Source organism: Malaclemys terrapin, chromosome 15 (genome assembly GCF_027887155.1).
Source record: "Malaclemys terrapin pileata isolate rMalTer1 chromosome 15, rMalTer1.hap1, whole genome shotgun sequence".
Taxonomy (NCBI): domain Eukaryota; kingdom Metazoa; phylum Chordata; order Testudines; family Emydidae; genus Malaclemys; species Malaclemys terrapin.
The window spans coordinates 1,276,301-1,299,400 of NC_071519.1; the positions used below are offsets into that span (position 1 = coordinate 1,276,301).

Consider the following 23,100-nt stretch of genomic DNA (forward strand, 5'->3'; position numbering starts at 1 on the left):
GCGCTGAGAGCGGCGGGGCGCGCGGGGCCATGGCCACCTACAGCGTCGCCAACGAGCGGCTGCGGGTGCTGGAGGAGCTGGAGCGCGAGATCGGCGCCTCGCTGCAGAGCGCGGGTAGGGGCGGGGCCAGCGCCCGGGGGGGGCCCGCCTGCAGAGCGCGGGTAGGGGCGGGGCCAGCGCCCGGGGGGGGCCCGGCTGCAGAGCGCGGGTAGGGGCGGGGCCAGGGGCGGGGCTATCGGGCGGGGCCCGGCTGCAGAGCGCGGGTAGGGGCGGGGCTAGCGCCCGGGGTGCGCGCGCATCACCCTGTCAGGCCAGGCAGCCAGCCTTAGCCCCCCCACGGCCCCCTCCTGCCCCCCCCACCCCTCCTCCCCAGCCCTGAGCCCCCCCCACGGCCCCCTCCTGCCCCCCCCACCCCTCCTCCCCAGCCCTGAGCCCCCCCCGGCCCCCTCCTGCCCCCCCAAACCCCTCCTCCCCAGCCCTGAGCCCCCCCCACGGCCCCCTCCTGCCCCCCCCACCCCTCCTCCCCAGCCCTGAGCCCCCCCCGGCCCCCTCCTGCCCCCCCCACCCCTCCTCCCCAGCCCTGAGCCCCCCACGGCCCCCTCCTGCCCCCCCCACCCCTCCTCCCCAGCCCTGAGCCCCCCACGGCCCCCTCCTGCCCCCCCCACCCCTCCCCAGCCCTGAGCCCCCCCCGGCCCCCTCCTGCCCCCCCAAACCCCTCCTCCCCAGCCCTGAGCCCCCCCCACGGCCCCCTCCTGCCCCCCCCACCCCTCCTCCCCAGCCCTGAGCCCCCCCCGGCCCCCTCCTGCCCCCCCCACCCCTCCTCCCCAGCCCTGAGCCCCCCACGGTCCCCTCCTGTCCCCCAAAACCCCTCATCCCCAGCCCTGAGCCCCCCCCGGCCTCCTCCTGCCCCCCCCAACCCCTCCTCCCCAGCCCTGAGCCCCCCACGGCCCCCTCCTGTCCCCCCAAACCCCTCATCCCCAGCCCTGAGCCCCCCCCGGCCTCCTCCTGCCCCCCCCAACCCCTCCTCCCCAGCCCTGAGCCCCCCCCACGGCCCCCTCCTGCCCCCCCCAACCCCTCCTCCCCAGCCCTGAGCCCCCCCCGGCCCCCTCCTGCCCCCCCCACCCCTCCTCCCCAGCCCTGAGCCCCCCACGGTCCCCTCCTGTCCCCCCAAACCCCTCATCCCCAGCCCTGAGCCCCCCCCGGCCTCCTCCTGCCCCCCCCAACCCCTCCTCCCCAGCCCTGAGCCCCCCCCACGGCCCCCTCCTGCCCCCCCAACCCCTCCTCCCCAGCCCTGAGCCCCCCCCGGCCCCCTCCTGCCCCCCCCACCCCTCCTCCCCAGCCCTGAGCCCCCCACGGTCCCCTCCTGTCCCCCCAAACCCCTCATCCCCAGCCCTGAGCCCCCCCCGGCCTCCTCCTGCCCCCCCCAACCCCTCCTCCCCAGCCCTGAGCCCCCCACGGCCCCCTCCTGTCCCCCCAAACCCCTCATCCCCAGCCCTGAGCCCCCCCCGGCCTCCTCCTGCCCCCCCCAACCCCTCCTCCCCAGCCCTGAGCCCCCCCCACGGCCCCCTCCTGCCCCCCCCAACCCCTCCTCCCCAGCCCTGAGCCCCCCCCGGCCCCCTCCTGCCCCCCCCACCCCTCCTCCCCAGCCCTGAGCCCCCCACGGTCCCCTCCTGTCCCCCAAAACCCCTCATCCCCAGCCCTGAGCCCCCCCCGGCCTCCTCCTGCCCCCCCCAACCCCTCCTCCCCAGCCCTGAGCCCCCCACGGCCCCCTCCTGTCCCCCCAAACCCCTCATCCCCAGCCCTGAGCCCCCCCCGGCCTCCTCCTGCCCCCCCCAACCCCTCCTCCCCAGCCCTGAGCCCCCCCCACGGCCCCCTCCTGCCCCCCCCAACCCCTCCTCCCCAGCCCTGAGCCCCCCCCGGCCCCCTCCTGCCCCCCCCACCCCTCCTCCCCAGCCCTGAGCCCCCCACGGTCCCCTCCTGTCCCCCCAAACCCCTCATCCCCAGCCCTGAGCCCCCCCCGGCCTCCTCCTGCCCCCCCCAACCCCTCCTCCCCAGCCCTGAGCCCCCCCCACGGCCCCCTCCTGCCCCCCCAACCCCTCCTCCCCAGCCCTGAGCCCCCCCCGGCCCCCTCCTGCCCCCCCCACCCCTCCTCCCCAGCCCTGAGCCCCCCACGGTCCCCTCCTGTCCCCCCAAACCCCTCATCCCCAGCCCTGAGGCCCCCCCGGCCTCCTCCTGCCCCCCCCAACCCCTCCTCCCCAGCCCTGAGCCCCCCCCACGGCCCCCTCCTGCCCCCCCAACCCCTCCTCCCCAGCCCTGAGCCCCCCCCGGCCCCCTCCTGCCCCCCCCACCCCTCCTCCCCAGCCCTGAGCCCCCCACGGCCCCCTCCTGCCCCCCCCACCCCTCCTCCCCAGCCCTGAGCCCCCCACGGTCCCCTCCTGCCCCCCCAACCCCTCCTCCCCAGCCCTGAGCCCCCCCCGGCCCCCTCCTGCCCCCCCACCCCTCCTCCCCAGCCCTGAGCCCCCCCCGGCCCCCTCCTGCCCCCCCCACCCCTCCTCCCCAGCCCTGAGCCCCCCACGGCCCCCTCCTGCCCCCCCCACCCCTCCTCCCCAGCCCTGAGCCCCCCACGGCCCCCTCCTGCCCCCCCCACCCCTCCTCCCCAGCCCTGAGCCCCCCACGGCCCCCTCCTGCCCCCCCCACCCCTCCCCAGCCCTGAGCCCCCCACGGTCCCCTCCTGCCCCCCAAACCCCCAACCCCAGCCCTGAGCCCCCCAAAATCCCCTCCTGCCCCCCCCACCCCTCCTCCCCAGCCCTGAGCCCCCCACGGCCCCCTCCTGCCCCCCCCACCCCTCCCCAGCCCTGAGCCCCCCACGGTCCCCTCCTGCCCCCCAAACCCCCAACCCCAGCCCTGAGCCCCCCAAAATCCCCTCCTGCACCCCCAACCCCTCCTTCCCACCCCTGAGCCCCCCAAAATCCCCTCCTGCACCCCCCAACCCCTCCTTCCCACCCCTGAGCCCCCCACGGCCCCCTCCTGCCCCCCCCACCCCTCCTCCCCAGCCCTGAGCCCCCCACGGCCCCCTCCTGCCCCCCCCACCCCTCCCCAGCCCTGAGCCCCCCACGGTCCCCTCCTGCCCCCCAAACCCCCAACCCCAGCCCTGAGCCCCCCAAAATCCCCTCCTGCACCCCCACCCCCTCCTTCCCACCCCTGAGCCCCCCAAAATCCCCTCCTGCACCCCCCAACCCCTCCTTCCCACCCCTGAGCCCCCCACGGCCCCCTCCTGACCCCCCCAACCCCTCCTCCCCAGCCCTGAGCCCCCCACGGTCCCCTCCTGCCCCTCCAAACCCCTCATCCCCAGCCCTGAGCCCCCCACGGCCCCCTCCTGCCCCCCCCAACCCCTCCTCCCCAGCCCTGAGCCCCCCACGGTCCCCTCCTGTCCCCCCAAACCCCTCATCCCCAGCCCTGAGCCCCCCACGGTCCCCTCCTGCCCCCCAAACCCCCAACCCCAGCCCTGAGCCCCCCAAAATCCCCTCCTGCACCCCCCAACCCCTCCTTCCCACCCCTGAGCCCCCCACGGCCCCCTCCTGACCCCCCCAACCCCTCCTCCCCAGCCCTGAGCCCCCCACGGTCCCCTCCTGCCCCTCCAAACCCCTCATCCCCAGCCCTGAGCCCCCCACGGCCCCCTCCTGCCCCCCCCAACCCCTCCTCCCCAGCCCTGAGCCCCCCACGGTCCCCTCCTGTCCCCCCAAACCCCTCATCCCCAGCCCTGAGCCCCCCACGGTCGCCTCCTGCCCCCCCCACCCCTCATCCCCAGCCCTGAGCCCCCCACGGTCCCCTCCTGTCCCCCCAAACCCCTCATCCCCAGCCCTGAGCCCCCCACGGTCCCCTCCTGCCCCCCCAAACCCCTCATCCCCAGCCCTGAGCCCCCCACAACCCCCTCCTGCCCCACAAACCCCCAACCCCAGCCCTGAGCCCCCCAAAATCCCCTCCTGCACCCCCCAACCCCTCCTTCCCACCCCTGAGCCCCTCACGGCCTCCTCCTGCCCCCCAAGCCCCTCAGCTCCAGCCCAGAGCCTGCACCTCCTCCTGCCCCCCAAACCCCTCATCCCCAGCCCTGAGCCCCCCACGACCCCCTCCTGCCCCCCAAACCCCTCATCCCCACCCCTGAGCCCCCCACAGCCCCCTCCTGCCCCCCAAATCCCTCATCCCCTGCCCTGAGCCCCCCACGGCCCCCTCCTGCCCCCGAAGCTCCTCAAGCCCAGCCCTGACCCCCCACGGCCCCCTCCTGACCCCCAAACCCCTCAACCCCAGCCCTGAGCCCCCCACGGCCCCCTCCTGCCCCCCAAACCCCTCATCCCCAGCCCTGAGCCCCCCACGGCCCCCTCCTGCCCCCAAACCCCTCATCCCCAGCCCTGAGCCCCCCACGGCCCCCTCCTGCCCCCCAATCCTCTCATCCCCGGCCCCTCCCAGTGACAGTTCGTGAGGGTGGGGGAGAGGAAGCCACGGAGGGAGGGGGAATGCAGTGATCGGGGGCGGGGCCTGGGGGAAGGGGCGGGGCCTCAGTGTTCGGTTTGGTGCAATTAGAAAGTTGGCAACACTAATCCCTTGTGGGAGGTCATGGCGATGGGGGTAGCGGTGCCGGGGACTCCCCTGGGGCGGGGGAGAGGTGCTGGGGTGGATCCCGCCAGCGAGTCAGGCCCAGAACAGGGGGGTGCTTTGGGACGAGGCTCCCCCTCGGGGAGGTGGGGGGTTATCGGGGTGCCCCCTCACGCCCGTGCCCCCCAGGGAACGTGATCCTGGAGCTGTCGAAGGAGAAGCCGAATGAGCGGCTGCTGGAGCGCCAGGCCGCCCAGTTCACCGCCTCGGTGCAGAAGGTGGAGTCGGAGCTGTCAGGCCAGATCCGGTACCTCACCCAGGTGAGGGGGGCGGGGCCGGCGTGGGGGGGCGGGGCCGGGGGCCGTGGGGCACGCAGGCTCACCCCCCTCTCTGCCATCTCCCCACACACACAGGTGGCCACGGGGCAGCCCCACGAGGGCTCCAGCTACTCGGCCCGTAAGGGCTGTCAGATGGCGCTGAACCGCGTCGACTACGCCCGCGTCAAGCTGGGAGAGCTGGCCCGCACCTGTGAGCACACGCTGGAGCAATAGGGGGCGCCCGCCGGGCGGCCGGACACGGAGCCCACGCGGGAACACGCCAAGGACACACCAAGAACACAGGACCCGCCGGCTGGCCGCTCGCTCGCTCTGCGCGTCAGGTGGGACAGGCTCTGCTGGGGGAGCGTGGCGCCATTTGCCACAGACGTGACCCACAGGACACATGACAACACAGGACACACAGGATCTCAGGCCTGGCGTGGCGTGGCATGGGATCGACACGGCGACTGGGGCCACGCTCCAACATATGGACTGGTCCCCCCCCTCACTCCCTGGGCGTACCGGGAACATGCGCTGACCCCACGCGGCTCTTGGCTCGGGGGGGCCCACCGGCGATGGGGGGGGGCGCTGTTTTTTTCTACTGCCTGTGTTAAATAAAAGGGGGAAAAAAACCCAAATTGCCCCACGCTGAGCACCTCGGTCAGGGGTAGGGGGGGTGGATGGGGCAGGAGCTGGCAATGGGGCAGCCCCATGCCTGGAAGTGCGGGAGGAGGGAGCCCCCCCGTGTGGGTCTCCCCACAGTGTAAACCTCACTCCCCCCCCCCACCCCCCCCCCCCACACACACATCCTGGTTCCTCACCGATCCCGCCCCCGCTCCAACCTCCGCACAGAGGAAGTGAAAATGTCTGGTAGCTGGGGGGGTGGGGAGGGTTCCTCCCTCCAGAGTTGCCCCCCCCATCCGTCTCTGGGGGAGGGGCCCCTTGCACGCTGGGGGTTCAGGCCAGTTCCAGGTGCCCCCCCCACGCCACAGAGAGAGCCTCAGAGAACCGCCCCCCGGCACAAATACAGGGACCCCCAAAACCATGCCCACCCCCCATGAATAACCAGCCGCAGCCTTGTACAAACATCTGTATTTAAGCTCTTCCAGGGAATAAATTAGTGGGGGCTCTGGGGGGCGGGGGCAGGACTGGCGTATCCCCAGAGCTGGAGTACCTCGTCTGTGGTTAGAGATTAGCTTGGGGGGGGGGGGCAGCTCTGCGGGCTCCCCCCCCACGGAGTCGGGGTCCTTCATCAAGTGGAGGGGGCGGCTGGGCATTAGACCCCCAAGCCCTCTCCCCTGCATACCATCACCTTCCACCCACCCCACCAAGAAATCAGTGTGGTGCTGGGGTCCGTTCGTGGGGGTAGCCGACAGGTGGCGCCATCCGTCAGCCCAGCTCGCAGGGGTAGTACGGCGTCCCGATGCCTGTGGGGGGGACAAAACGGGGGGGGGGTAAGAGCAAACCGAGGACCCCCCAAACCCAGCATGGCCAGGGCCCACTCCGGGGAGCTCCCCATGGATAGCAGGAGAGTAGGCGTGGGGGGGGGGGGGTAAATGGGGAGGGGAAACAAACCCCCACGCCCTGGGTGCGGGGGGTGCAGGGGGGCACAGATCAGGGATGGGTGGATCGGCTGTGTGGGGGAACATGGGAGGCACACACCAGGGATGGGGGGTGGATTAGCCTTGGGGGGGAACGTGGGGGGCACAGACCAGGGACAGGGGGTGGATCGGCTATGGGGGTGCCGGGGGGCACAGAGCCAGGGGTAAATAGCCAGTCCCCCCAGGGAAGCAGAGCCCCCTAACCCCGCTGCCCCACTTACCTGGGTCTCTGTGGGGCCGCCGGCTCCTCCGGCAGAGCACGTAGGTCAGGGCCCCCACCAGCAGCAAGGTGATGCCCAACAGCACCAGCACCGCCGGGAGGTAGGGACGGGGCTGCACCGGGGGGGCCCCGTCGCCTGCTCCCTCCCCCTGCCAGGGCGCCAGGCCGGGCCCCCCAACGGGGTCTGCAAGACAAAGGGGGAGGGGGTTAGAAACCAGGGGCGGTGCAGAGATCCCCTCTCCCTTGGGGGATCACAGCTGTGAGCTCACCGGTGGTCACGGCTTCATCTGTGGGTCTGGCCGTGGGTCCGTGTGGCTCTGGGGGTCCATCTGTGGGTTCGTGGGGCTCCAGGGGTCTGGCCGTGGGTCTGTGGAGCTCCGGCGGTCTGGCCGTGGGTCCGTGCGGCTCTGGAGGTCCATCTGTGGGTGTTCGTGGGGCTCCGGGGGTCTGGCCGTGGGTCTGTGGAGCTCCGGGGGTCTGGCCGTGGGTCCGTGCGGCTCTGGGGGTCCGTCTGTGGGTTCGTGAGGCTCCGGGGGTCTGGCTGTGGGTCCATGCGGCTCTGTGGGTTCATGGGGCTCCGGGGGTCGGGCCGTGCTGGGCATGGGGGGGTGGGCGTTGGGGGCCGGGGGCGTGCTGGTGGGGTTTGGGGCCAGCCCCCCACCCCCCTTGGCGGGCATCAATCCGTCCGGCTTCTGCAGGACACGGTGAGTTACTGACCTGGCTGGGCCAGATGAGGGGGTCCGGGCCCCCCTGCCCCCCAACAGAGTCAGCTCCACCCCCCAGCACCCCACTGCCATCTCTGCCCTGCCCACCCCACCCAGCCCCCCTTCTCCTGTGTGCCCCCCATGCCCATCAGACCCGCCCCCCCCGCCCGCTCGCGGGGAAGCTATAGGACCCAGCCCCCTTCCCCCGTGTGCCCCATCCCCAACCCCAGAGCAGTAGATGGGGACCCCCCCAATCCCAGCTCCATCAAGGGGGACCCCCTTTGTGCAGGGGGGGGTGGCAGCGGTTGGGGGGAGGGGTCGGACCCACCTTTCTTCTCCCACAGCCGGCGGAGCTCGGTCACCCAGTTGGCGCTGGCCAGCCCACAGATCTGGCCCCGGGGCAGCTCGAACCTGGGGGGCAGGGGGGAGAAGTGAGGGGGGGAGGGTCCGGCCTGGCCCCACGGCAGGGTTGGGGAGGCTGGGTGGTGGGGAGGACCCAGGGTTTTTGGCGCCCTAGGCGGGGGTCTTTCCGCGCTCCCGGTCGGCGGGGGCAATTCTGCGGCCGGTCCCGGAGCGAGTGAAGGACCCACCGCAGAATTGCCGCCCCCCAAATCCTGGCGCCCTAGGCGACCGCCTAGATCGCTTAACTGGAAGGCCCGGCCCGGCCCCAGGGGGGCTGTGGGGCTGGGGGGCTGGCAGGGGGCCGGGGACGGGAATTTGCAGCACCAGGCACTGGGGGGTGCTTTGGGCAGCGGGGGGCAGGCGGGGTACGTACCGGACGAGGTGCTGGCCGCAGGCCTGGTGGCCCCTCACCTTGTCGGCGAGGTCCTGGAGCCGGCTGGGGGGGGCCGTCAGCCGCCGGCATTTGCAGAGCCCGAGCGCGCCCCCCTCGTTCCCCCCCGCCTGTGGGGGGGAGACACTTGGGGTTAGGGGTCAGGCACTGGGCACAGGGGGTGCGGGGTCTGACCCCAGATACGCCCAGCCCCCCCGGGAGAGATCGGGGGGGTCCCAGCTGGAGCGGATGGGGGGGTCACACCCCCCGATGGCAGCGGGGGGGCTATATGGGGGTCAGTAGGGGGGTGTTTAGCCCAGAGCCTTCAGCGGGCGGGGGCGGGTCTCAGCCTGGTGCCCCCCAGCCCCGGGGAGCCGCGGGGGGAGATGGAGCCGGGCGCGGGGCGCAGTTGGGGACGGGGGGGGCTCAGCTGGGGGGGGGGCTCTTACCCGGCGGGGGGGCCGCCAGCAGCAGCAGCAGGAGGGTCGCTCCGAGGCGGGGGGGCGCTGCCATGGGGCCGGGCACGAACCGAAACTGCGCCCGCCGCGCCCGGCACCGGGAACTTTTGAGCCGCCCGGGGACTTTCCGAGCAGCGCGGGGGCGGCGCGTCCTGGTCCCTGCCTGGGGACTCCCCCCCGGCTCCCTGCAAATCCCCCCCGGCTCCCTGCAGCCCCCCTACCGACTCCAATCCCCCCCCCCGGCTCCCTGCAGCGCCCCCCCGACTCCAATCCCCCCCCGGCTCCCTGCAGCCCCCCCTCCGGCTCCCTGCAGCCCCCCCGGCTCCAATCCCCCCCCCCGGCTCCCTGCAGCCCCCCCCCGGCTCCAATCCCCCCCCGGCTCCCTGCAAATCCCCCCCGGCTCCCTGCAGCCCCCCCCCGGCTCCAATCGCCCCCCCGGCTCCCTGCAAATCCCCCCCGGCTCCCTGCAGCCCTCCCCCCGACTCCAATCCCCCCCCCGGTTCCAACCCCCCCCCCGGCTCCCTGCAGCCCCCCCCCGGCTCCAATCCGCCCCCGGGCTCCCTGCAGCGCCCCCCCGACTCCAATCCCCCCCCGGCTCCCTGCAGCCCCCCCGGCTCCAATCCCCCCCCCGGCTCCAATCCCCCCCCGGCTCCCTGCAAATCCCCCCCGGCTCCCTGCAGCCCCCCCCCCCGACTCCAATCCCCCCCCGGCTCCCTGCAAATCCCCCCCGGCTCCCTGCAGCCCCCCCCCCGGCTCCAATCCCCCCCCCGGCTCCCTGCAAATCCCCCCCGGCTCCCTGCAGCCCCCCCCCCGACTCCAATCCCCCTCCCGGCTCCCTGCAGCCCCCCCCGACTCCAATCCCCCCCCGGCTCCCTGCAAATTCCCCCCGGCTCCCTGCAGCCCCCCCCCGGCTCCAATCGCCCCCCCGGCTCCCTGCAAATCCCCCCCGGCTCCCTGCAGCCCTCCCCCCGACTCCAATCCCCCCCCCCGGCTCCCTGCAGCCCCCCCCCGGTTCCAACCCCCCCCCGGCTCCCTGCAGCCCCCCCCCGGCTCCAATCCGCCCCCGGGCTCCCTGCAGCCCCCCCCCCCGGCTCCCTGCAAATCCCCCCCCGCTTCCAATCCCCCCCCGGCTCCCTGCAGCCCCCCCCGACTCCAACCCCCCCGGCTCCCTGCAAATCCCCCCCCGGCTCCAATCCCCCCCCGGCTCCCTGCAGCCCCCCCCCGACTCCAACCCCCCCGGCTCCCTGCAGCCCCCCCGGTTCCAACCCCCCCGGCTCCCTGCAGCCCCCCCCCGACTCCAACCCCCCCCCGGCTCCCTGCAAATCCCCCCCGCCTCCAATCCCCCCCGCGGCTCCCTGCAGCCCCCCGCCCCGGCTCCAATCCCCCCCCCGGCTCCCTGCAGCCCCCCCCGACTCCAATCCCCCCCCCCGGCTCCCTGCAGCCCCCCCCGACTCCAACACCCCCGGCTTCCTGCAGCCCCCCCCGACTCCAACACCCCCGGCTTCCTGCAGCCCCCCCCCGGCTCCAATCCCCCCCCCGGCTCCCTGCAGCGCCCCCCCGACTCCAATCCCCCCCGGCTCCCTGCAGCCCCCCCCCAGCTCCAATCTCCCCCTGGCTCCCTGCAGCCCCCCCCGGCTCCCTGCAGCCCCCCCCAGCTCCAACCCCCCCAGCTCCCTGCAGCCCCCCCCCGACTCCAACCCCCCCGGCTCCCTGCAGCCCCCCCCTGGCTCCAATCCCCCCCCGGCTCCCTGCAGCCCCCCCCGACTCCAACCCCCCCCCGGCTCCCTGCAGCCCCCCCCCGGCTCCAATCCTCCCCCAGCTCCCTGCAAATCCCCCCGGCTCCCTGCAGCCCCCCGCGGACTCCAATCCCCCCCCGGCTCCCTGCAGCCCCCCCGCGGACTCCAATCCCCCCCCGGCTCCTTGCAGCCCCCCCCCCGGCTCCAATCTCCCCCCCAGTTCCCTGCAGCCCCCCCCGGCTCCAATCCCCCCCCGGCTCCCTGCAAATCCCCCCGGCTCCCTGCAGCCCCCCGCGGACTCCAATCCCCCCCCGGCTCCCTGCAGTCTCCCCCGATTCCAACCCCCCCCGGCTCTCTGCAGTGCCCCCCGATTCCAACCCCCCCGGCTCAGGACAGGCCACCCCATGGCCCGTGGCCCAGGGAAGCCGTCGCCTTTCCCCGGTGGGGGACATGGCCCTGCCCCACCCCGGTCTTCGCACCTTGGCGTTCGCTGCGGGGAAACGCCGGGTTTGGGGGTGTTGTGCATCTCGCGGTTCTGTGTGAATTGGCCCTTGGGTTCGTTAAGAGCTGAATGGCTTTTGTGCCTCAGGTGGGGGCAGAAAAGTCACAGGAAAAGTGACCCCTCCGCCCCCCCTCCAAAAGACCCCAACGGATTTAAAGACAGTTCGGCTTTGCAGCCCGTGGGAACGTGGACGGGGGATCCTGGAGGGGAAACGGGATCTTGGTCTCGGTTGCTTGTTGGCTTTGCTCTAAATAGTCCCGGGGGGGCTGGAGGGGGGGGCTGTTGAGTTGTTTTCGTTGCATGTTCTCGCTTTTGTTTCCTGGGGCTTTTCTGTGACTAACACAGCTCCAGAGGTGGCTATTGGCCAGCTGGGGAGAGCGGCGAGAAAACGCGCCCTTGGGTGCGTGGGGTTTGGAGCTCGGCAGCTGGGCCCCCCAATCTTCTCTCTAGCCCCCCTCTTTCCCCTCCCCCGGGAAGGGGCTGGAACCTGTTTCCCCCACAGCCTGACCGACTCCCTGCCTGGTGCGTGTGGGGGCAAAGAGACACCCTCATGGGGGCGAAGGGGGCTGGGGTTGGAGGCAGATTAGCAGAGACATTCCGGGGCGGGGTGGGAGCCAAAGGGGAGTTCGCAGGCCGGGGGAGCAGGGCGGGTTGGTTTAAAGTGATTTAAATCAGAGAATCAGAGAACGGGAAGGGACCTCGTGAGGTCTCTAGACCCGACCCCTGCACTCAAGTCAGGACTAGGTATTGACCAGCCCTCACGGGTTTTTGTCCAGCGGGCTCTTAAAAATCCCCAACGATGGAGATTCTACAATCTCCCTGGGCAATTTATTCCAGTGCTTAGCCCCCTGACAGGAAGTTTTTCCTAATGTCCAACCTAAACCGCTCTGGCTGCAATTTAAGCCCATTGCTTCTTCCCCTGTCCTCAGAGGTTAAGGAGAACAATTTTTCTCCCTCTTCCTTGTTAACAACCTTTTATGTACTTGAAAACTGTGATCATGTCCCCTCTCAGTCTTCTCTTCTCCAGACTAAACAAACCCACGTTTTTCAATCTTCTCCCATCGCTCATGTTTTCTAGACCTTTCATCTTTTTTGTTGCTCTTCTCTGGACTCTCTCCAATTTGTCCACAGCTTTCCTGAAATGTGGGGCCCAGAACTGGACACAATACTCCACTTGAGGCCTAATCAGCGCCCAGTAGAGCAGAAGAATTACTTCTCGTGTCTTTCTTACAACACTCCTGCTAATACATCCCAGAATGTTGTTTGCTTTTTTTGCAACAGCGTCACACTGTTGACTCATATTTATCTCGTGATCCCCTCTGACCCCCAGATCCCTTTCCGCAGGACTCCTTCCTAGACAGTCATTTCCCATTTTGTATGTGTGCAACTGATTGTTCCTTCCTCAATGGAGAACTTTGCATGTGTCTGTGACGAAGTGGGACTGTTCTTAATGTTTCCTTTGAATACTGTGTGGGTGCCTCAGTTTCCCCTATGCAGTTCTTAAGTCTCTAGGGGGTGAGATTGTTGCAGAGCAAAGGGCCGGTGCACATAAATGGCCGATTCTGTCTCCTGGCAACTGATGTCCGGGGCCTTCCCCCCTGCAAGAGGATGCTAAAGGTGTGGGAGAACAAAGGAATCAGGTGATCTCCTGGCCCGGGAAAGGAACTCAGCAGAGAAGGAGGGGCTGGAGTGTTTCAGTTTGGAGCTGGCTGGGGACGGGAAGTGAGGGCAGATGGGGGTGTCTGGCTCACTGCCCCCCAAAATGGACCCAGCTGAGGGGTCCTGTTCTCTGGACCTACTAGCTCTGTTTTAGACGTGTTCCTGTCATCGAATAAACCTCTGTGTTACTGGCTGGCTGAGAGTCACGTCTGACTGTGAAGTGGGGGGTGCAGAACCCTCTGGCTTCCCCAGGACCCTGCCTGGGCGGACTCGCTGTGGGAAGCGCACGGAGGGGCAGATGCTGAATGCTCCCAGGAGAGACCCAGGAGGTGAAGCCGTGTGAGCTTCTTGCCCTGAAGACAGTCTGCTCCGAGGGAGAGGAGGCTCCCCAGAGTCCTGACTGGTTTTGTGGGGAGCAGTTCCAGAGCATCACCCGGGGACGCCGTGACAGTGTCCTTATGGAATTTCATCCTATTTACTTCAGACCATTTTTCCGGTTTGTCCAGATCATTTTGAATTTTAATCCTATCCTTCAAAGCACTTTTAACCCCTCCCAGCTTGGTATCGTCCACAAACTTTATAAGTGTCCTCTCTAGGCCATTATCTAAATCATTGATGAAGATATTGAACAGAACCAGACCCAGAACCGATCTCTGCGGGACTCCACTCGTTATGCCCTTCCAGCATGACTGTGAACCACTGATAACTACTCTCTGGGGACAGTTTTCCAACCAGTTTTGCGCCCACCTTATAGCAGCTCCATCTAGGTTGTATTTCCCTAGTTTGTTTATGAGAAGGTCATGCGAGACAGTATCAAAAGCCTTACTAAAGTCAAGATATACCCCATCTACTGCTTCCCCCCAGCCACAAGGCTTGTTACCCTGTCAAAGAAAGCTATCAGGTTGGTTTGACATGATTTGTTCTGGACAAATCCATGCTGACTGTTACTCATCAGCTATTATCTTCAAGATGTCTGCAAACTGATTGCTTAATTATTTGCTCTGTTAGCTTTCTGGGGGCTGCAAAATCCGGCTTGAAAACCTCAACGTTCCTTGTGGTTTGCATTTTTCGTTCTCTTCCTGGAGAGCGGAGCCTTTGTCCTGTCCGGGAGCCGGGCCCACGCAGTAATCTCTACTTTGGTGCCACTTTGGGCTGGCCCAGGGGCTTCGCCAGAGCGAAGCACGTTTATTGAGGTGGCTGTAGGTTTCTCCAGATGAACATTGCCGGGCTTGGACGAGCTTAGAAGATCTTCTGGCTCGGATACAGCCCTTCCCGTCTGGAGATCTCGAAGCGCTTTATAAAGCAGGTGGGTCTCGTTAGCTCCACTTCACAGACAGGGAAACCAAGGCACGGAATGGCCCATGAAGCGCACCTGTGTGCTCTACCCACTATCATTTTACCTTGTGACCCCCTGCGACATTATTGACAGAATCTGTGTCCATCTGTTGCAACCACTGTTGTATATTTGCAGCAGGTGCTGTACAAAGGTTGTCGTGCGAGGTGTTTGTGGAGAGGTTGTGGTGTGCTGGGGGTGTGTGTATTGGTTTTGTAGTTGTGTGACGAACTGGGACTGTTCTTGCTGAGTCCCCCAATACTCCGTGACAAGTTGATGGTAGGAATGTTGGCTCTGCGCTCGTATCTCAAGGTGTGTGACTCTAAGTACCCGCAGTGAAGCATTGGGGCAGCTTCTTGAGAAAGGAATTTGCAAGTTAAGGGCCCAATCCAGAAACACTTAACGGACAATGGATCTTGGGAGACTCCAATCCAGATAAGAAATCTACCTGGGGGTGTTCAGGATGGCGTGTGGGCAGTGGCTACCACCTGTAAAAACTGAGTCATGCCTGGACATGTGACTGGCCCATGTGACTCCAAACTCCATTTTGCTGTAATTTTCCACGGTAAGGACAAAGAGGCGTTCTTACACCTGGAGGAGACTATAAAAGGCTGATGCCTCGTCTCCATCTTGTCTTCAATCCTGCTTCATACCTCTGGAGGGACTTTGCTACAAACGGAAGCTCTGAACAAAGGACTGAATGACCCAGCCCAGCTGGGGATGTTCCAGAGACTTGATTTTAAACCTGCAGTTTATTCCATCCCAGCTACAAGCCTGAACCAAGAACTTTGCCATCACTGTACGTAACTGATTCCATGTAACCAATTCTAGCTCTCAGCGATATCTTTTTTCTTTTTATGCATAAACCTTTCGATTGTAGATTCTAAGGATTGGCTTGTGGGGAAGATCTGACTTGTCTATTGACCTGGGTCTGGGGCTTGGTCCTTTGGGATCGGGAGAACCTTTTTCTTTTACTGGGGTATTGGTTTTCATAACCATTCGTCCCCATAACGAGTGGCGCTGGTGGTGATACTGGGAAACTGGAGTGTCTGAGGGAATTGCTGGTGTGATGTGTGGTTAGCCAGTGGGGTGAGACCAAAGTCCTCTCTGTCTGGCTGGTTTGGTGCCTGGGTGTGCAAAGGACCCGAGCCTTGGGCGGGGTCTGCCCTGCTCTGAGCGATTTGTCCTGGATTGAGGCTCTCAGTTGGGTCACACCAGAACCATCATCATTACCACCCCCTTACCCCTGTCTGTGACCCCCAATCCCCAGAGCCAGGCCCGGGAGGGAGGGATGCGGACAGGGGTGAGGGGACCCAGGCCTCCATTGTGCTGGGGGGTGGGGGGAGTTTGTCCAAACCCGGGTTGCGTTTAAAACGAAGCGAGGAACGGAAGCATTGTGGTTTCCTGTCGCGCTGGGCCAGACGCTGCGAGCTCTGGAAAGCTGCCAAGGGCCGGGTTAGGAGCCATGGGCATAGGACAGAGGTCGTTAGCAGCAGCAGGGGCCTGCAGCAGGGAAACTGAGGCACACAAACCAGTGAGAGTCACATGCCACACAACATGGGGAAACCCCCCACCCCGGTCACACGGCATCCTGCATGCCTTGGACTCAGCCGATCCCCCCGCCCGGGCGCCGGGTCGGGGTGGGAGAGGAATGTGCAGCTTTTGGAAACTTTCCCATGACCTGTCCCCGGAGGAATGCCATGGCCTGGGGGATGCGGGGGAGACCTGCCAACTGGCCGGGCAGCGACCATTAATGCCCGGAAGCGGTGGGGAGCAGGAACTAGAGGCCGAGTGCCTGGGGGCCAGGCTGGGAGTCCGTCCTGCGACTCTGAACATTACAATAGAGGCAGATTTTTAAAAAACACTTAACCCCCCTGTCCCGGACCCCCATATTCCCCCCCCACGTGCTCTCTCTCGGCTCCACACAGCCCTGGGGGGGATCTCCCTGCAATGCCACGGCCCCTCTTGGGGACCTGCTGTCTCTCCCAGGGCCTCAGCCTTGCCTGGGCCCGCACCTCTGAGCCCCACACAGCCGGGCCCCCTTGCTCTGGGACGGGGGACATGCGGGGCGAAGAAGCCCCCCGGGGCCGGGGATGTACGCGCATGGCCCTTTAAATATCACTGTGATGTCATCGCTGGCACTACTGTGACGTCACAGCGGGCAGCTCCTCCCCCTGCGCCCACCCACTGCCTCTCCCGCTGCTGGGGGGCAGCCAATGGCAGCGTGGCGACTGCTGGAGCTCCTCCTCCTTGGGGCCACGGGCATCTGGGCGACAGGTGGGTGCCGGGGGGGCGACGGACAGGTGCCCCTCCCCCCTGCCCTGGAAGGGGGCCGGGTCATTCCCTACAGTCGATGCCACAGGGCAACCCCTCCCCCTCCCAGCCTTTGACGGCGTGTGATGTCACGGAGGCCTCTGATGTCACACATGTGGCGCTGTAATGTCATCCAGTGAACGGGAACAGGGGGGTGGAGATGTGGCATGTGAAGGGCTGGGAGCCCGGACGCCTGGGTTCTCTCCCCAGCTCTGGGAGGGGAGTGGGGGTTGGTGGGTCAGAGCAAAGGGGCTGGGAGCCAGGACTCCTGGGTTCTCTCCCCGGCTCTGGGAGGGGAGTAGGGGCTGGCAGGGAGAGGGGGGCAAATGTCTCTAACGGGGGCTCTGTCTCCCCAGGCTGTGGCTTCCGGCCGGGATATGACAGCCCCAGCCTCTCCCCCGCACCCCGCATCATCGGGGGCCAGAAAAGCCGCCCTGGGGAATGGCCCTGGGTTGTGAGTCTCCAGACCCAAGGGCACCATTTCTGTGGGGGGAGCATCATACACTCCTGGTGGGTACTGAGCGCAGCCCACTGCTTCCACGACACCCGGTAAGGGGGCTGCGGATCGGGAGTGAGGGGCACCGGCAGAGCTGTGGGGAGCAGGGATGGGCTGGCAGGGGCTGCGGGTCGGGAGTGAGGGGCACCGGTAGAGCTGGGGGGGCAGGGCTGGGCTGGCAGGGGCTGCGGGTCGGGAGTGTGGGGCACCGGCAGCGCTGGGGGGCAGGGCTGGGCTGGCAGGGGCTGCGGGTCGGGAGTGAGGGGCACCGGCAGAGCTGGGGTGTGGGGGGGCCGGGCTGCCAGGGGCTGCGGGTCGGGAGTGAGGGGCACTGGCAGGGCTGGGGGGGCAGGGCTGGGCTGGCAGGGGCTGTGGGTCGGGAGTGAGGGGCACTGGCAGAGCTGGGGGGGGGCAGGGCTGGGCTAGCAGGGGCTGCGGGTTGGGAGTGAGGGGCACCGGCAGAGCTGGGGGGGCAGAGCTGGGCTGGCAGGGGCTGCGGGTCGGGAGTGAGGGGCACCGGCAGAGCTGGGGGGGCAGAGCTGGGCTGGCAGGGGCTGCGGGTCGGGAGTGAGGGGCACCGGAAGAGCTGGGGGGGCAGGGCTGGGCCAGCAGGGGCTGTGGGTCGGGAGTGAGGGGCACCGGCAGAGCTGGGGGGGCAGGGCTGGGCCAGCAGGGGCTGTGGGTCGGGAGTGAGGGGCACCATCCCTGTGCCCAGGCCCCAGGACGTGACAGTGGCAGCCGGCAGCGTGACCCTGGGCATGGGCGGCGTCACCCGGCGGGTTCGACGGATCCTGTCCCACCCCAGCTATAGCCGCAGCACCTACGACTCAGACCTGGCCCTGCTGCTGCTGAGCCGCCCCCTGCCCCCGGGCCGGGGCCTCGGCCTCGTCTGCCTCCCCGGGGAGCCGGTCGACGAGGACGACGGGCAGTGGGGCAGCTGCTATGTGGCCGGGTGGGGCACCATGGAGTACGGTGAGCGAGGCCACCTGGTGGGCCTGAGCCGGGGGGAGCAGGGGCGGGGCTGGGAGGGGGCTGGGGAGGAGGGGGTCTCTGGCTGGGGGGGGTCAGGCCGGAGGGGGTGGGGCCCATGGCTGGGGGGGTCTCTCTGGGGGTGGTCTGGCCGGGGCTGCAGCGTCGTCTCTCGCAGGGCAGGAGACGGTGTCGGGAGCGCTGCAGGGGCCTGGCAGGGCCCATGGCCGGGGGGAATCTGGCCGCGGGGGGGTCCGGCGGGGGGGTCCGGCCGGGCTGCAGAGTCGTCTCTCGCAGGGCAGGAGACGGTGTCGGGGGCGCTGCGGGAGGCTGGCGTGCGGATCGTCGATTGGCTGCGCTGCATGTGGTGGATGGGGGCCCTGACCCAAAACATGGTCTGCGCCGGGCACGAGGAGGGCGGCCGGGATGCCTGCCAGGTGGGGACCCCCAACCCCTCCCCTGCCCAGGCCCCCCCATTCCTCCCAGCCCCTCCCCCAAACCCCACCTCTGCCCCACCCCAGGGCGCAGGCCCCCCCCACAGGGCCCCAAACTCCCCCCCAGTCATCCCCCGACACCCTCATGCCCTGGACAGGGGACCCCCCGTGGCTTCGTCCTTCGCACCCCCATCTGCCACGTTCCCGCGGCGGCTTCTGGAGGTTCCCGTCCTGCCCGCGCCTGGCGCCTCCATGCTGGGGTCGCGCGTTCGCTGCCTCCTCCGCGTTTGTCCTTCCTCCGTCACTTCCTTCCTTCCTCTGACAATTCCTCCATCGCTACCCCCATCACTTCCTCCCTCATCCGCTTCCTCCGTCACTTCCTCCGCTTCCTCCGCGTCTGTCCTTCCTCCGTCACTTCCTTCCTTCCTCTGACAATTCCTCCATCGCTACCCCCTTCACTTCCTCCTTCCTCCGCTTCCTCCGCCTCTGTCCTTCCTCCGTCCCTTCCTCCTTCCTCCGCTTCCTCCGCCTCTGTCCTTCCTCCGTCCCTTCCTCCTTCCTCCGCTTCCTCCGCCTCTGTCCTTCCTCCGTCCCTTCCTCCTTCCTCCGCTTCCTCCGCCTCTGTCCTTCCTCCGTCGCTTCCTCCCTCCTCCGCTTCCTCCGCCTCTGTCCTTCCTCCGTCGCTTCCTCCTTCCTCCACTTCCTCCGCCTCTGTCCTTCCTCCGTCGCTTACTCCTTCCTCCGCTTCCTCCGCCTCTGTCCTTCCTCCGTCCCTTCCTCCTTCCTCCGCTTCCTCCGCCTCTCTCCTTCCTCCGTCCCTTCCTCCTTCCTCCGCTTCCTCCGCCTCTCTCCTTCCTCCGTCCCTTCCTCCTTCCTCCGCTTCCTCCGCCTCTGGCCTTCCTCCGTCGCTTCCTCCCTCCTCCGCTTCCTCCGCCTCTCTCCTTCCTCCGTCCCTTCCTCCTTCCTCCGCTTCCTCCGCCTCTCTCCTTCCTCCGTCCCTTCCTCCTTCCTCCGCCTCTCTCCTTCCTCCGTCCCTTCCTCCTTCCTTCGCTTCCTCCGCCTCTGTCCTTCCTCCGTCCCTTCCTCCTCCTCCGCTTCCTCCGCCTCTGTCCTTCCTCCGTCCCTTCCTCCTCCTCCGCTTCCTCCGCCTCTGTCCTTCCTCCGTCCCTTCCTCCTCCTCCGCTTCCTCCGCCTCTGTCCTTCCTCCGTCCCTTCCTCCTTCCTCCGCTTCCTCCGCCTCTGTCCTTCCTCCGTCCCTTCCTCCTTCCTCCGCTTCCTCCGCCTCTGTCCTTCCTCCGTCCCTTCCTCCTTCCTTCGCTTCCTCCGCCTCTGTCCTTCCTCCGTCCCTTCCTCCTTCCTCCGCTTCCTCCGCCTCTGTCCTTCCTCCGTCCCTTCCTCCTCCTCCGCTTCCTCCGCCTCTGTCCTTCCTCCGTCCCTTCCTCCTTCCTCCGCTTCCTCCGCCTCTGTCCTTCCTCCGTCCCCCGCTTTCTCCGCCTCTGTCCTTCCTCCGTCCCTTCCTCCTTCCTCCGCTTCCTCCGCCTCTGTCCTTCCTCCGTCCCTTCCTCCTTCCTCCGCTTCCTCCGCCTCTGTCCTTCCTCCGTCCCTTCCTCCTTCCTCCGCTTCCTCCGCCTCTCTCCTTCCTCCGTCCCTTCCTCCTTCCTCCGCTTCCTCCGCCTCTCTCCTTCCTCCGTCCCTTCCTCCTTCCTCCGCTTCCTCCGCCTCTCTCCTTCCTCCGTCCCTTCCTCCTTCCTCCGCTTCCTCCGCCTCTCTCCTTCCTCCGTCCCTTCCTCCTTCCTCCGCTTCCTCCGCCTCTCTCCTTCCTCCGTCCCTTCCTCCTTCCTCCGCTTCCTCCGCCTCTCTCCTTCCTCCGTCCCTTCCTCCTTCCTCCGCTTCCTCCGCCTCTCTCCTTCCTCCGTCCCTTCCTCCTTCCTCCGCTTCCTCCGCCTCTCTCCTTCCTCCGTCCCTTCCTCCTTCCTCCGCTTCCTCCGCCTCTCTCCTTCCTCCGTCCCTTCCTCCTTCCTCCGCTTCCTCCGCCTCTCTCCTTCCTCCGTCCCTTCCTCCTTCCTCCGCTTCCTCCGCCTCTCTCCTTCCTCCGTCCCTTCCTCCTTCCTCCGCCTCTCTCCTTCCTCCGTCCCTTCCTCCCTCCTCCGCTTCCTCCGCCTCTCTCCTTCCTCCGTCCCTTCCTCCCTCCTCCGCTTCCTCCGCCTCTCTCCTTCCTCCGTCCCTTCCTCCCTCCTCCGCTTCCTCCGCCTCTCTCCTTCCTCCGTCCCTTCCTCCCTCCTCCGCTTCCTCCGCCTCTCTCCTTCCTCCGTCCCTTCCTCCCTCCTTCGCTTCCTCCGCCTCTCTCCTTCCTCCGTCCCTTCCTCCCTCCTCCGCTTCCTCCGCCTCTGTCCTTCCTCCGTCCCTTCCTCCTTCCTCCGCTTCCTCCGCCTCTGTCCTTCCTCCGTCCCTTCCTCCTTCCTCCGCTTCCTCCGCCTCTCTCCTTCCTCCGTCCCTTCCTCCCTCCTCCGCTTCTCTCCTTCCTCCGTCCCTTCCTCCCTCCTCCGCTTCCTCCGCCTCTGTCCTTCCTCCGTCCCTTCCTCCCTCCTCCGCTTCCTCCGCCTCTGTCCTTCCTCCGTCCCTTCCTCCTTCCTCCGCCTCTGTCCTTCCTCCGTCCCTTCCTACTTCCTCCGCTTCCTCCGCCTCTGTCCTTCCTCCGTCCCTTCCTCCTTCCTCCGCTTCCTCCGCCTCTGTCCTTCCTCCGTCCCTTCCTCCCTCCTCCGCTTCCTCCGCCTCTGTCCTTCCTCCGTCGCTTCCTCCTCCTCCGCTTCCTCCGCCTCTGTCCTTCCTCCGTCCCTTCCTCCTTCCTCCGCTTCCTCCGCCTCTGTCCTTCCTCCGTCCCTTCCTCCTCCTCCGCTACCTCCGCCTCTGTCCTTCCTCCGTCGCTTCCTCCTTCCTCCGCTTCCTCCGCCTCTGTCCTTCCTCCGTCGCTTCCTCCTTCCTCCGCTTCCTCCGCCTCTGTCCTTCCTCCATCGCTTTCTCCTTCCTTCGCTTCCTCCGTTACTTCCTCAGCTTCCTTCATTCGCTGCCTCCTCCGCGTCTGCCATTCTTCCTCCTTCGCTTCCATCACTTCCTTCATCCGTCGCTTCCTTCCTCTACCACTTCCTCTGCATCTGTCCTCCTCTGCTTCCTTCGTTTGCTGCCTCCTCCGTGTCTGTCCTTCCTCCATCGCTTCCTCCTCTGCGTCTCCTCCTTTCTTCCTCCTTCATCCTCCCTCCGTCGCTTCCTCCCTCGTGTCTTTCCTCCTTCCTCTGTCGCTTCCTTTGCTTCCTCCCTGGTTGGTTTGTTCTCGCTGGCGCGTTCTTGCGTTTTCTCCTTCGTCCGTTCAGCCCGCGTCTCGTTCCTTCGCTTTCTCTGTGACCTGGCTTCTCCTTCTACGCTCGTTTATTGCCTCCATTTCTCCTTCGTTTCTTCCTTCGTTTTCTCCTTCCGTCCCCGACTCCTTTTGTCGTCAGTTCGTTCGTGGCCTCGTTTTTCTCGTTGGTTTGTTTTCTCCCCTGTTCATTCATTGAGTCATTTTCTCCATTTTTCTCCCCCTTGTCAGTTTGTTAATTGACTCATCTGCTCGTTCATCGCCTCGTTCTCTCGTTCGTTTCCTGCTTTTCTCGCTCGTTGAGTCTCGTCCTCATTTGCTGCTTTCCTCGCTCAATAGTTGATTGATTTCTTCCTTTGTTCGGCCTCTCGATTTCTTGCTGGTTCGTTTTCCTCCTTCGTTGGCTGACTCGTTCTCTCATTCCAGGGTGACAGCGGGGGGCCCCTGCAGTGCCAGGCCCCCCAGGGCTCCCCCTGGTACCAGGTGGGCATCGTGAGCTGGGGCCGGGGCTGCGGGAGGCGCCAGCGTCCGGGCATCTACACCCGCGTGGCCAACTACCGGGCCTGGATGGATGAGGCCACCGCAGCAGTGGGGAGACCCCTGAGGCCCCAGAAGGCCACCCCCACCAGTCTGGGCTCCGCCCCCCAAAAGACAGAGCCGGAGGTCGCCGGAGGCCCCCGCCCCTGCCCGTGGCGGCCCCTGGGCCTTTCCCTGGGGCTGGCTCTGGGGAGGTGGCTGGGCTGAGCGAGACACAAGGCATGCTGGGAAGAGGACAGAGCCGCCGCCGCCAAGGATTGTGGGAGGGGATGGCCACATTGGCCACTGAGATTGGCCAACACTTTGGGAGGGAGGGGCAGGAGGGCGAAGGGGCATTAAATATTATGTAGAGAAGCGGAGAGCGAACTGTTCACTGGGAATAGGGGACCCAGGCAACCAGGAGAGCAGAGCAGGACGCTCGCCCCTGGGGAGGGAAGATGGGGCCCAGGTGTCCGGGACGGCAGCGGAGGGCGCTCGCCCCTGGGGAAGGGAGATGGGACACAGGCGTCCGGGAGAGCAGAGCAGGGCGCTCACCCTAGGGGGACGGTGGGGAGGGGAGATGGGGCCCAGGTGTCTGGGAGAGCAGCGCAGTCTGCTCACCCCTAGGGAGGGGAGATGGGACCCAGGCATCCGGGACGGCAGCGCAGGGCGCTCACCCCTGCGGACGGGAGATGGGACCCGGGTGTCCGGGACGGCAGCGCAGGGCACTCACCCCTGGGGATGGGAGATGGGACCCGGGCGTCCGGGACGGCAGCGCAGGGCACTCGCCCCTGGGGTGCCCCGGGGGAGTGGGGCGGGATCTCGGGGTGGCGGGAGCTGGGGCAGGGCGGGGGAGGGTATCCCTGGGGAGCTGGAACTCCATGATGTCACAGTGGAATCTCGGGGCGCCCGGGGTATTTACCTTCAAATCAGCTGGAGGAAGCAGGTACGGGGGGGGGAGCTGGGGGGGAGGGCTGGATTGGGGTTATTATAGGGGGTGGGGGCAGCAGTGGGGGGGGACGGGCAGATCTGGGGGTCCAGGGGGTTGGGGTCCAGGAATCTGGGAGGACTTTACTCAGGAGTGCCAGGAGGGGGTGCTAGGATGGGGGTCAAGGATAGGGATGCAGG

General features: G+C 67.5%; 2 protein-coding genes across 2 annotated transcripts; both read left to right on the plus strand.

Annotated features, from left to right (window-relative positions):
- The first annotated feature begins 18 nt into the window (after window positions 1–18).
- On the plus strand, window positions 19–5,549 carry MED11 (mediator complex subunit 11). Its single transcript, XM_054005252.1, has 3 exons — window positions 19–114; window positions 4,780–4,910; window positions 5,004–5,549. Exons 1-3 carry the CDS (start codon window positions 30–32, stop codon window positions 5,139–5,141), a joined length of 354 nt encoding a protein of 117 aa, XP_053861227.1. The 5' UTR covers window positions 19–29; the 3' UTR covers window positions 5,142–5,549.
- Window positions 5,550–13,044: 7,495 nt separating this feature from the next.
- Window positions 13,045–22,748, plus strand: LOC128823266 (serine protease 55-like). The gene is made up of 5 exons (XM_054005479.1): window positions 13,045–14,691; window positions 16,562–16,754; window positions 17,417–17,673; window positions 17,968–18,107; window positions 21,883–22,748. Exons 1-5 carry the CDS (start codon window positions 14,613–14,615, stop codon window positions 22,198–22,200), a joined length of 987 nt encoding a protein of 328 aa, XP_053861454.1. The 5' UTR covers window positions 13,045–14,612; the 3' UTR covers window positions 22,201–22,748.
- Window positions 22,749–23,100: the final 352 nt, after the last annotated feature.

What these genes read in the sequence shown, in the direction of transcription:
- MED11 (XM_054005252.1), top strand. Translation starts at nt 30, where the DNA reads ATGGCCACCTACAGCGTCGCCAACGAGCGGCTGCGGGTGCTGGAGGAG. An exon ending in CGCCTCGCTGCAGAGCGCGG is followed by an intron (nt 115 to 4,779) that starts GTAGGGGCGGGG and finishes CGTGCCCCCCAG; the next exon opens with GGAACGTGATCCTGGAGCTG. An exon ending in AGATCCGGTACCTCACCCAG is followed by an intron (nt 4,911 to 5,003) that starts GTGAGGGGGGCG and finishes CCACACACACAG; the next exon opens with GTGGCCACGGGGCAGCCCCA.
- LOC128823266 (XM_054005479.1), top strand. Translation starts at nt 14,613, where the DNA reads ATGTTCCAGAGACTTGATTTTAAACCTGCAGTTTATTCCATCCCAGCT. An exon ending in CACTGCTTCCACGACACCCG is followed by an intron (nt 16,755 to 17,416) that starts GTAAGGGGGCTG and finishes CCCTGTGCCCAG; the next exon opens with GCCCCAGGACGTGACAGTGG. An exon ending in GCGGCCGGGATGCCTGCCAG is followed by an intron (nt 18,108 to 21,882) that starts GTGGGGACCCCC and finishes CTCTCATTCCAG; the next exon opens with GGTGACAGCGGGGGGCCCCT.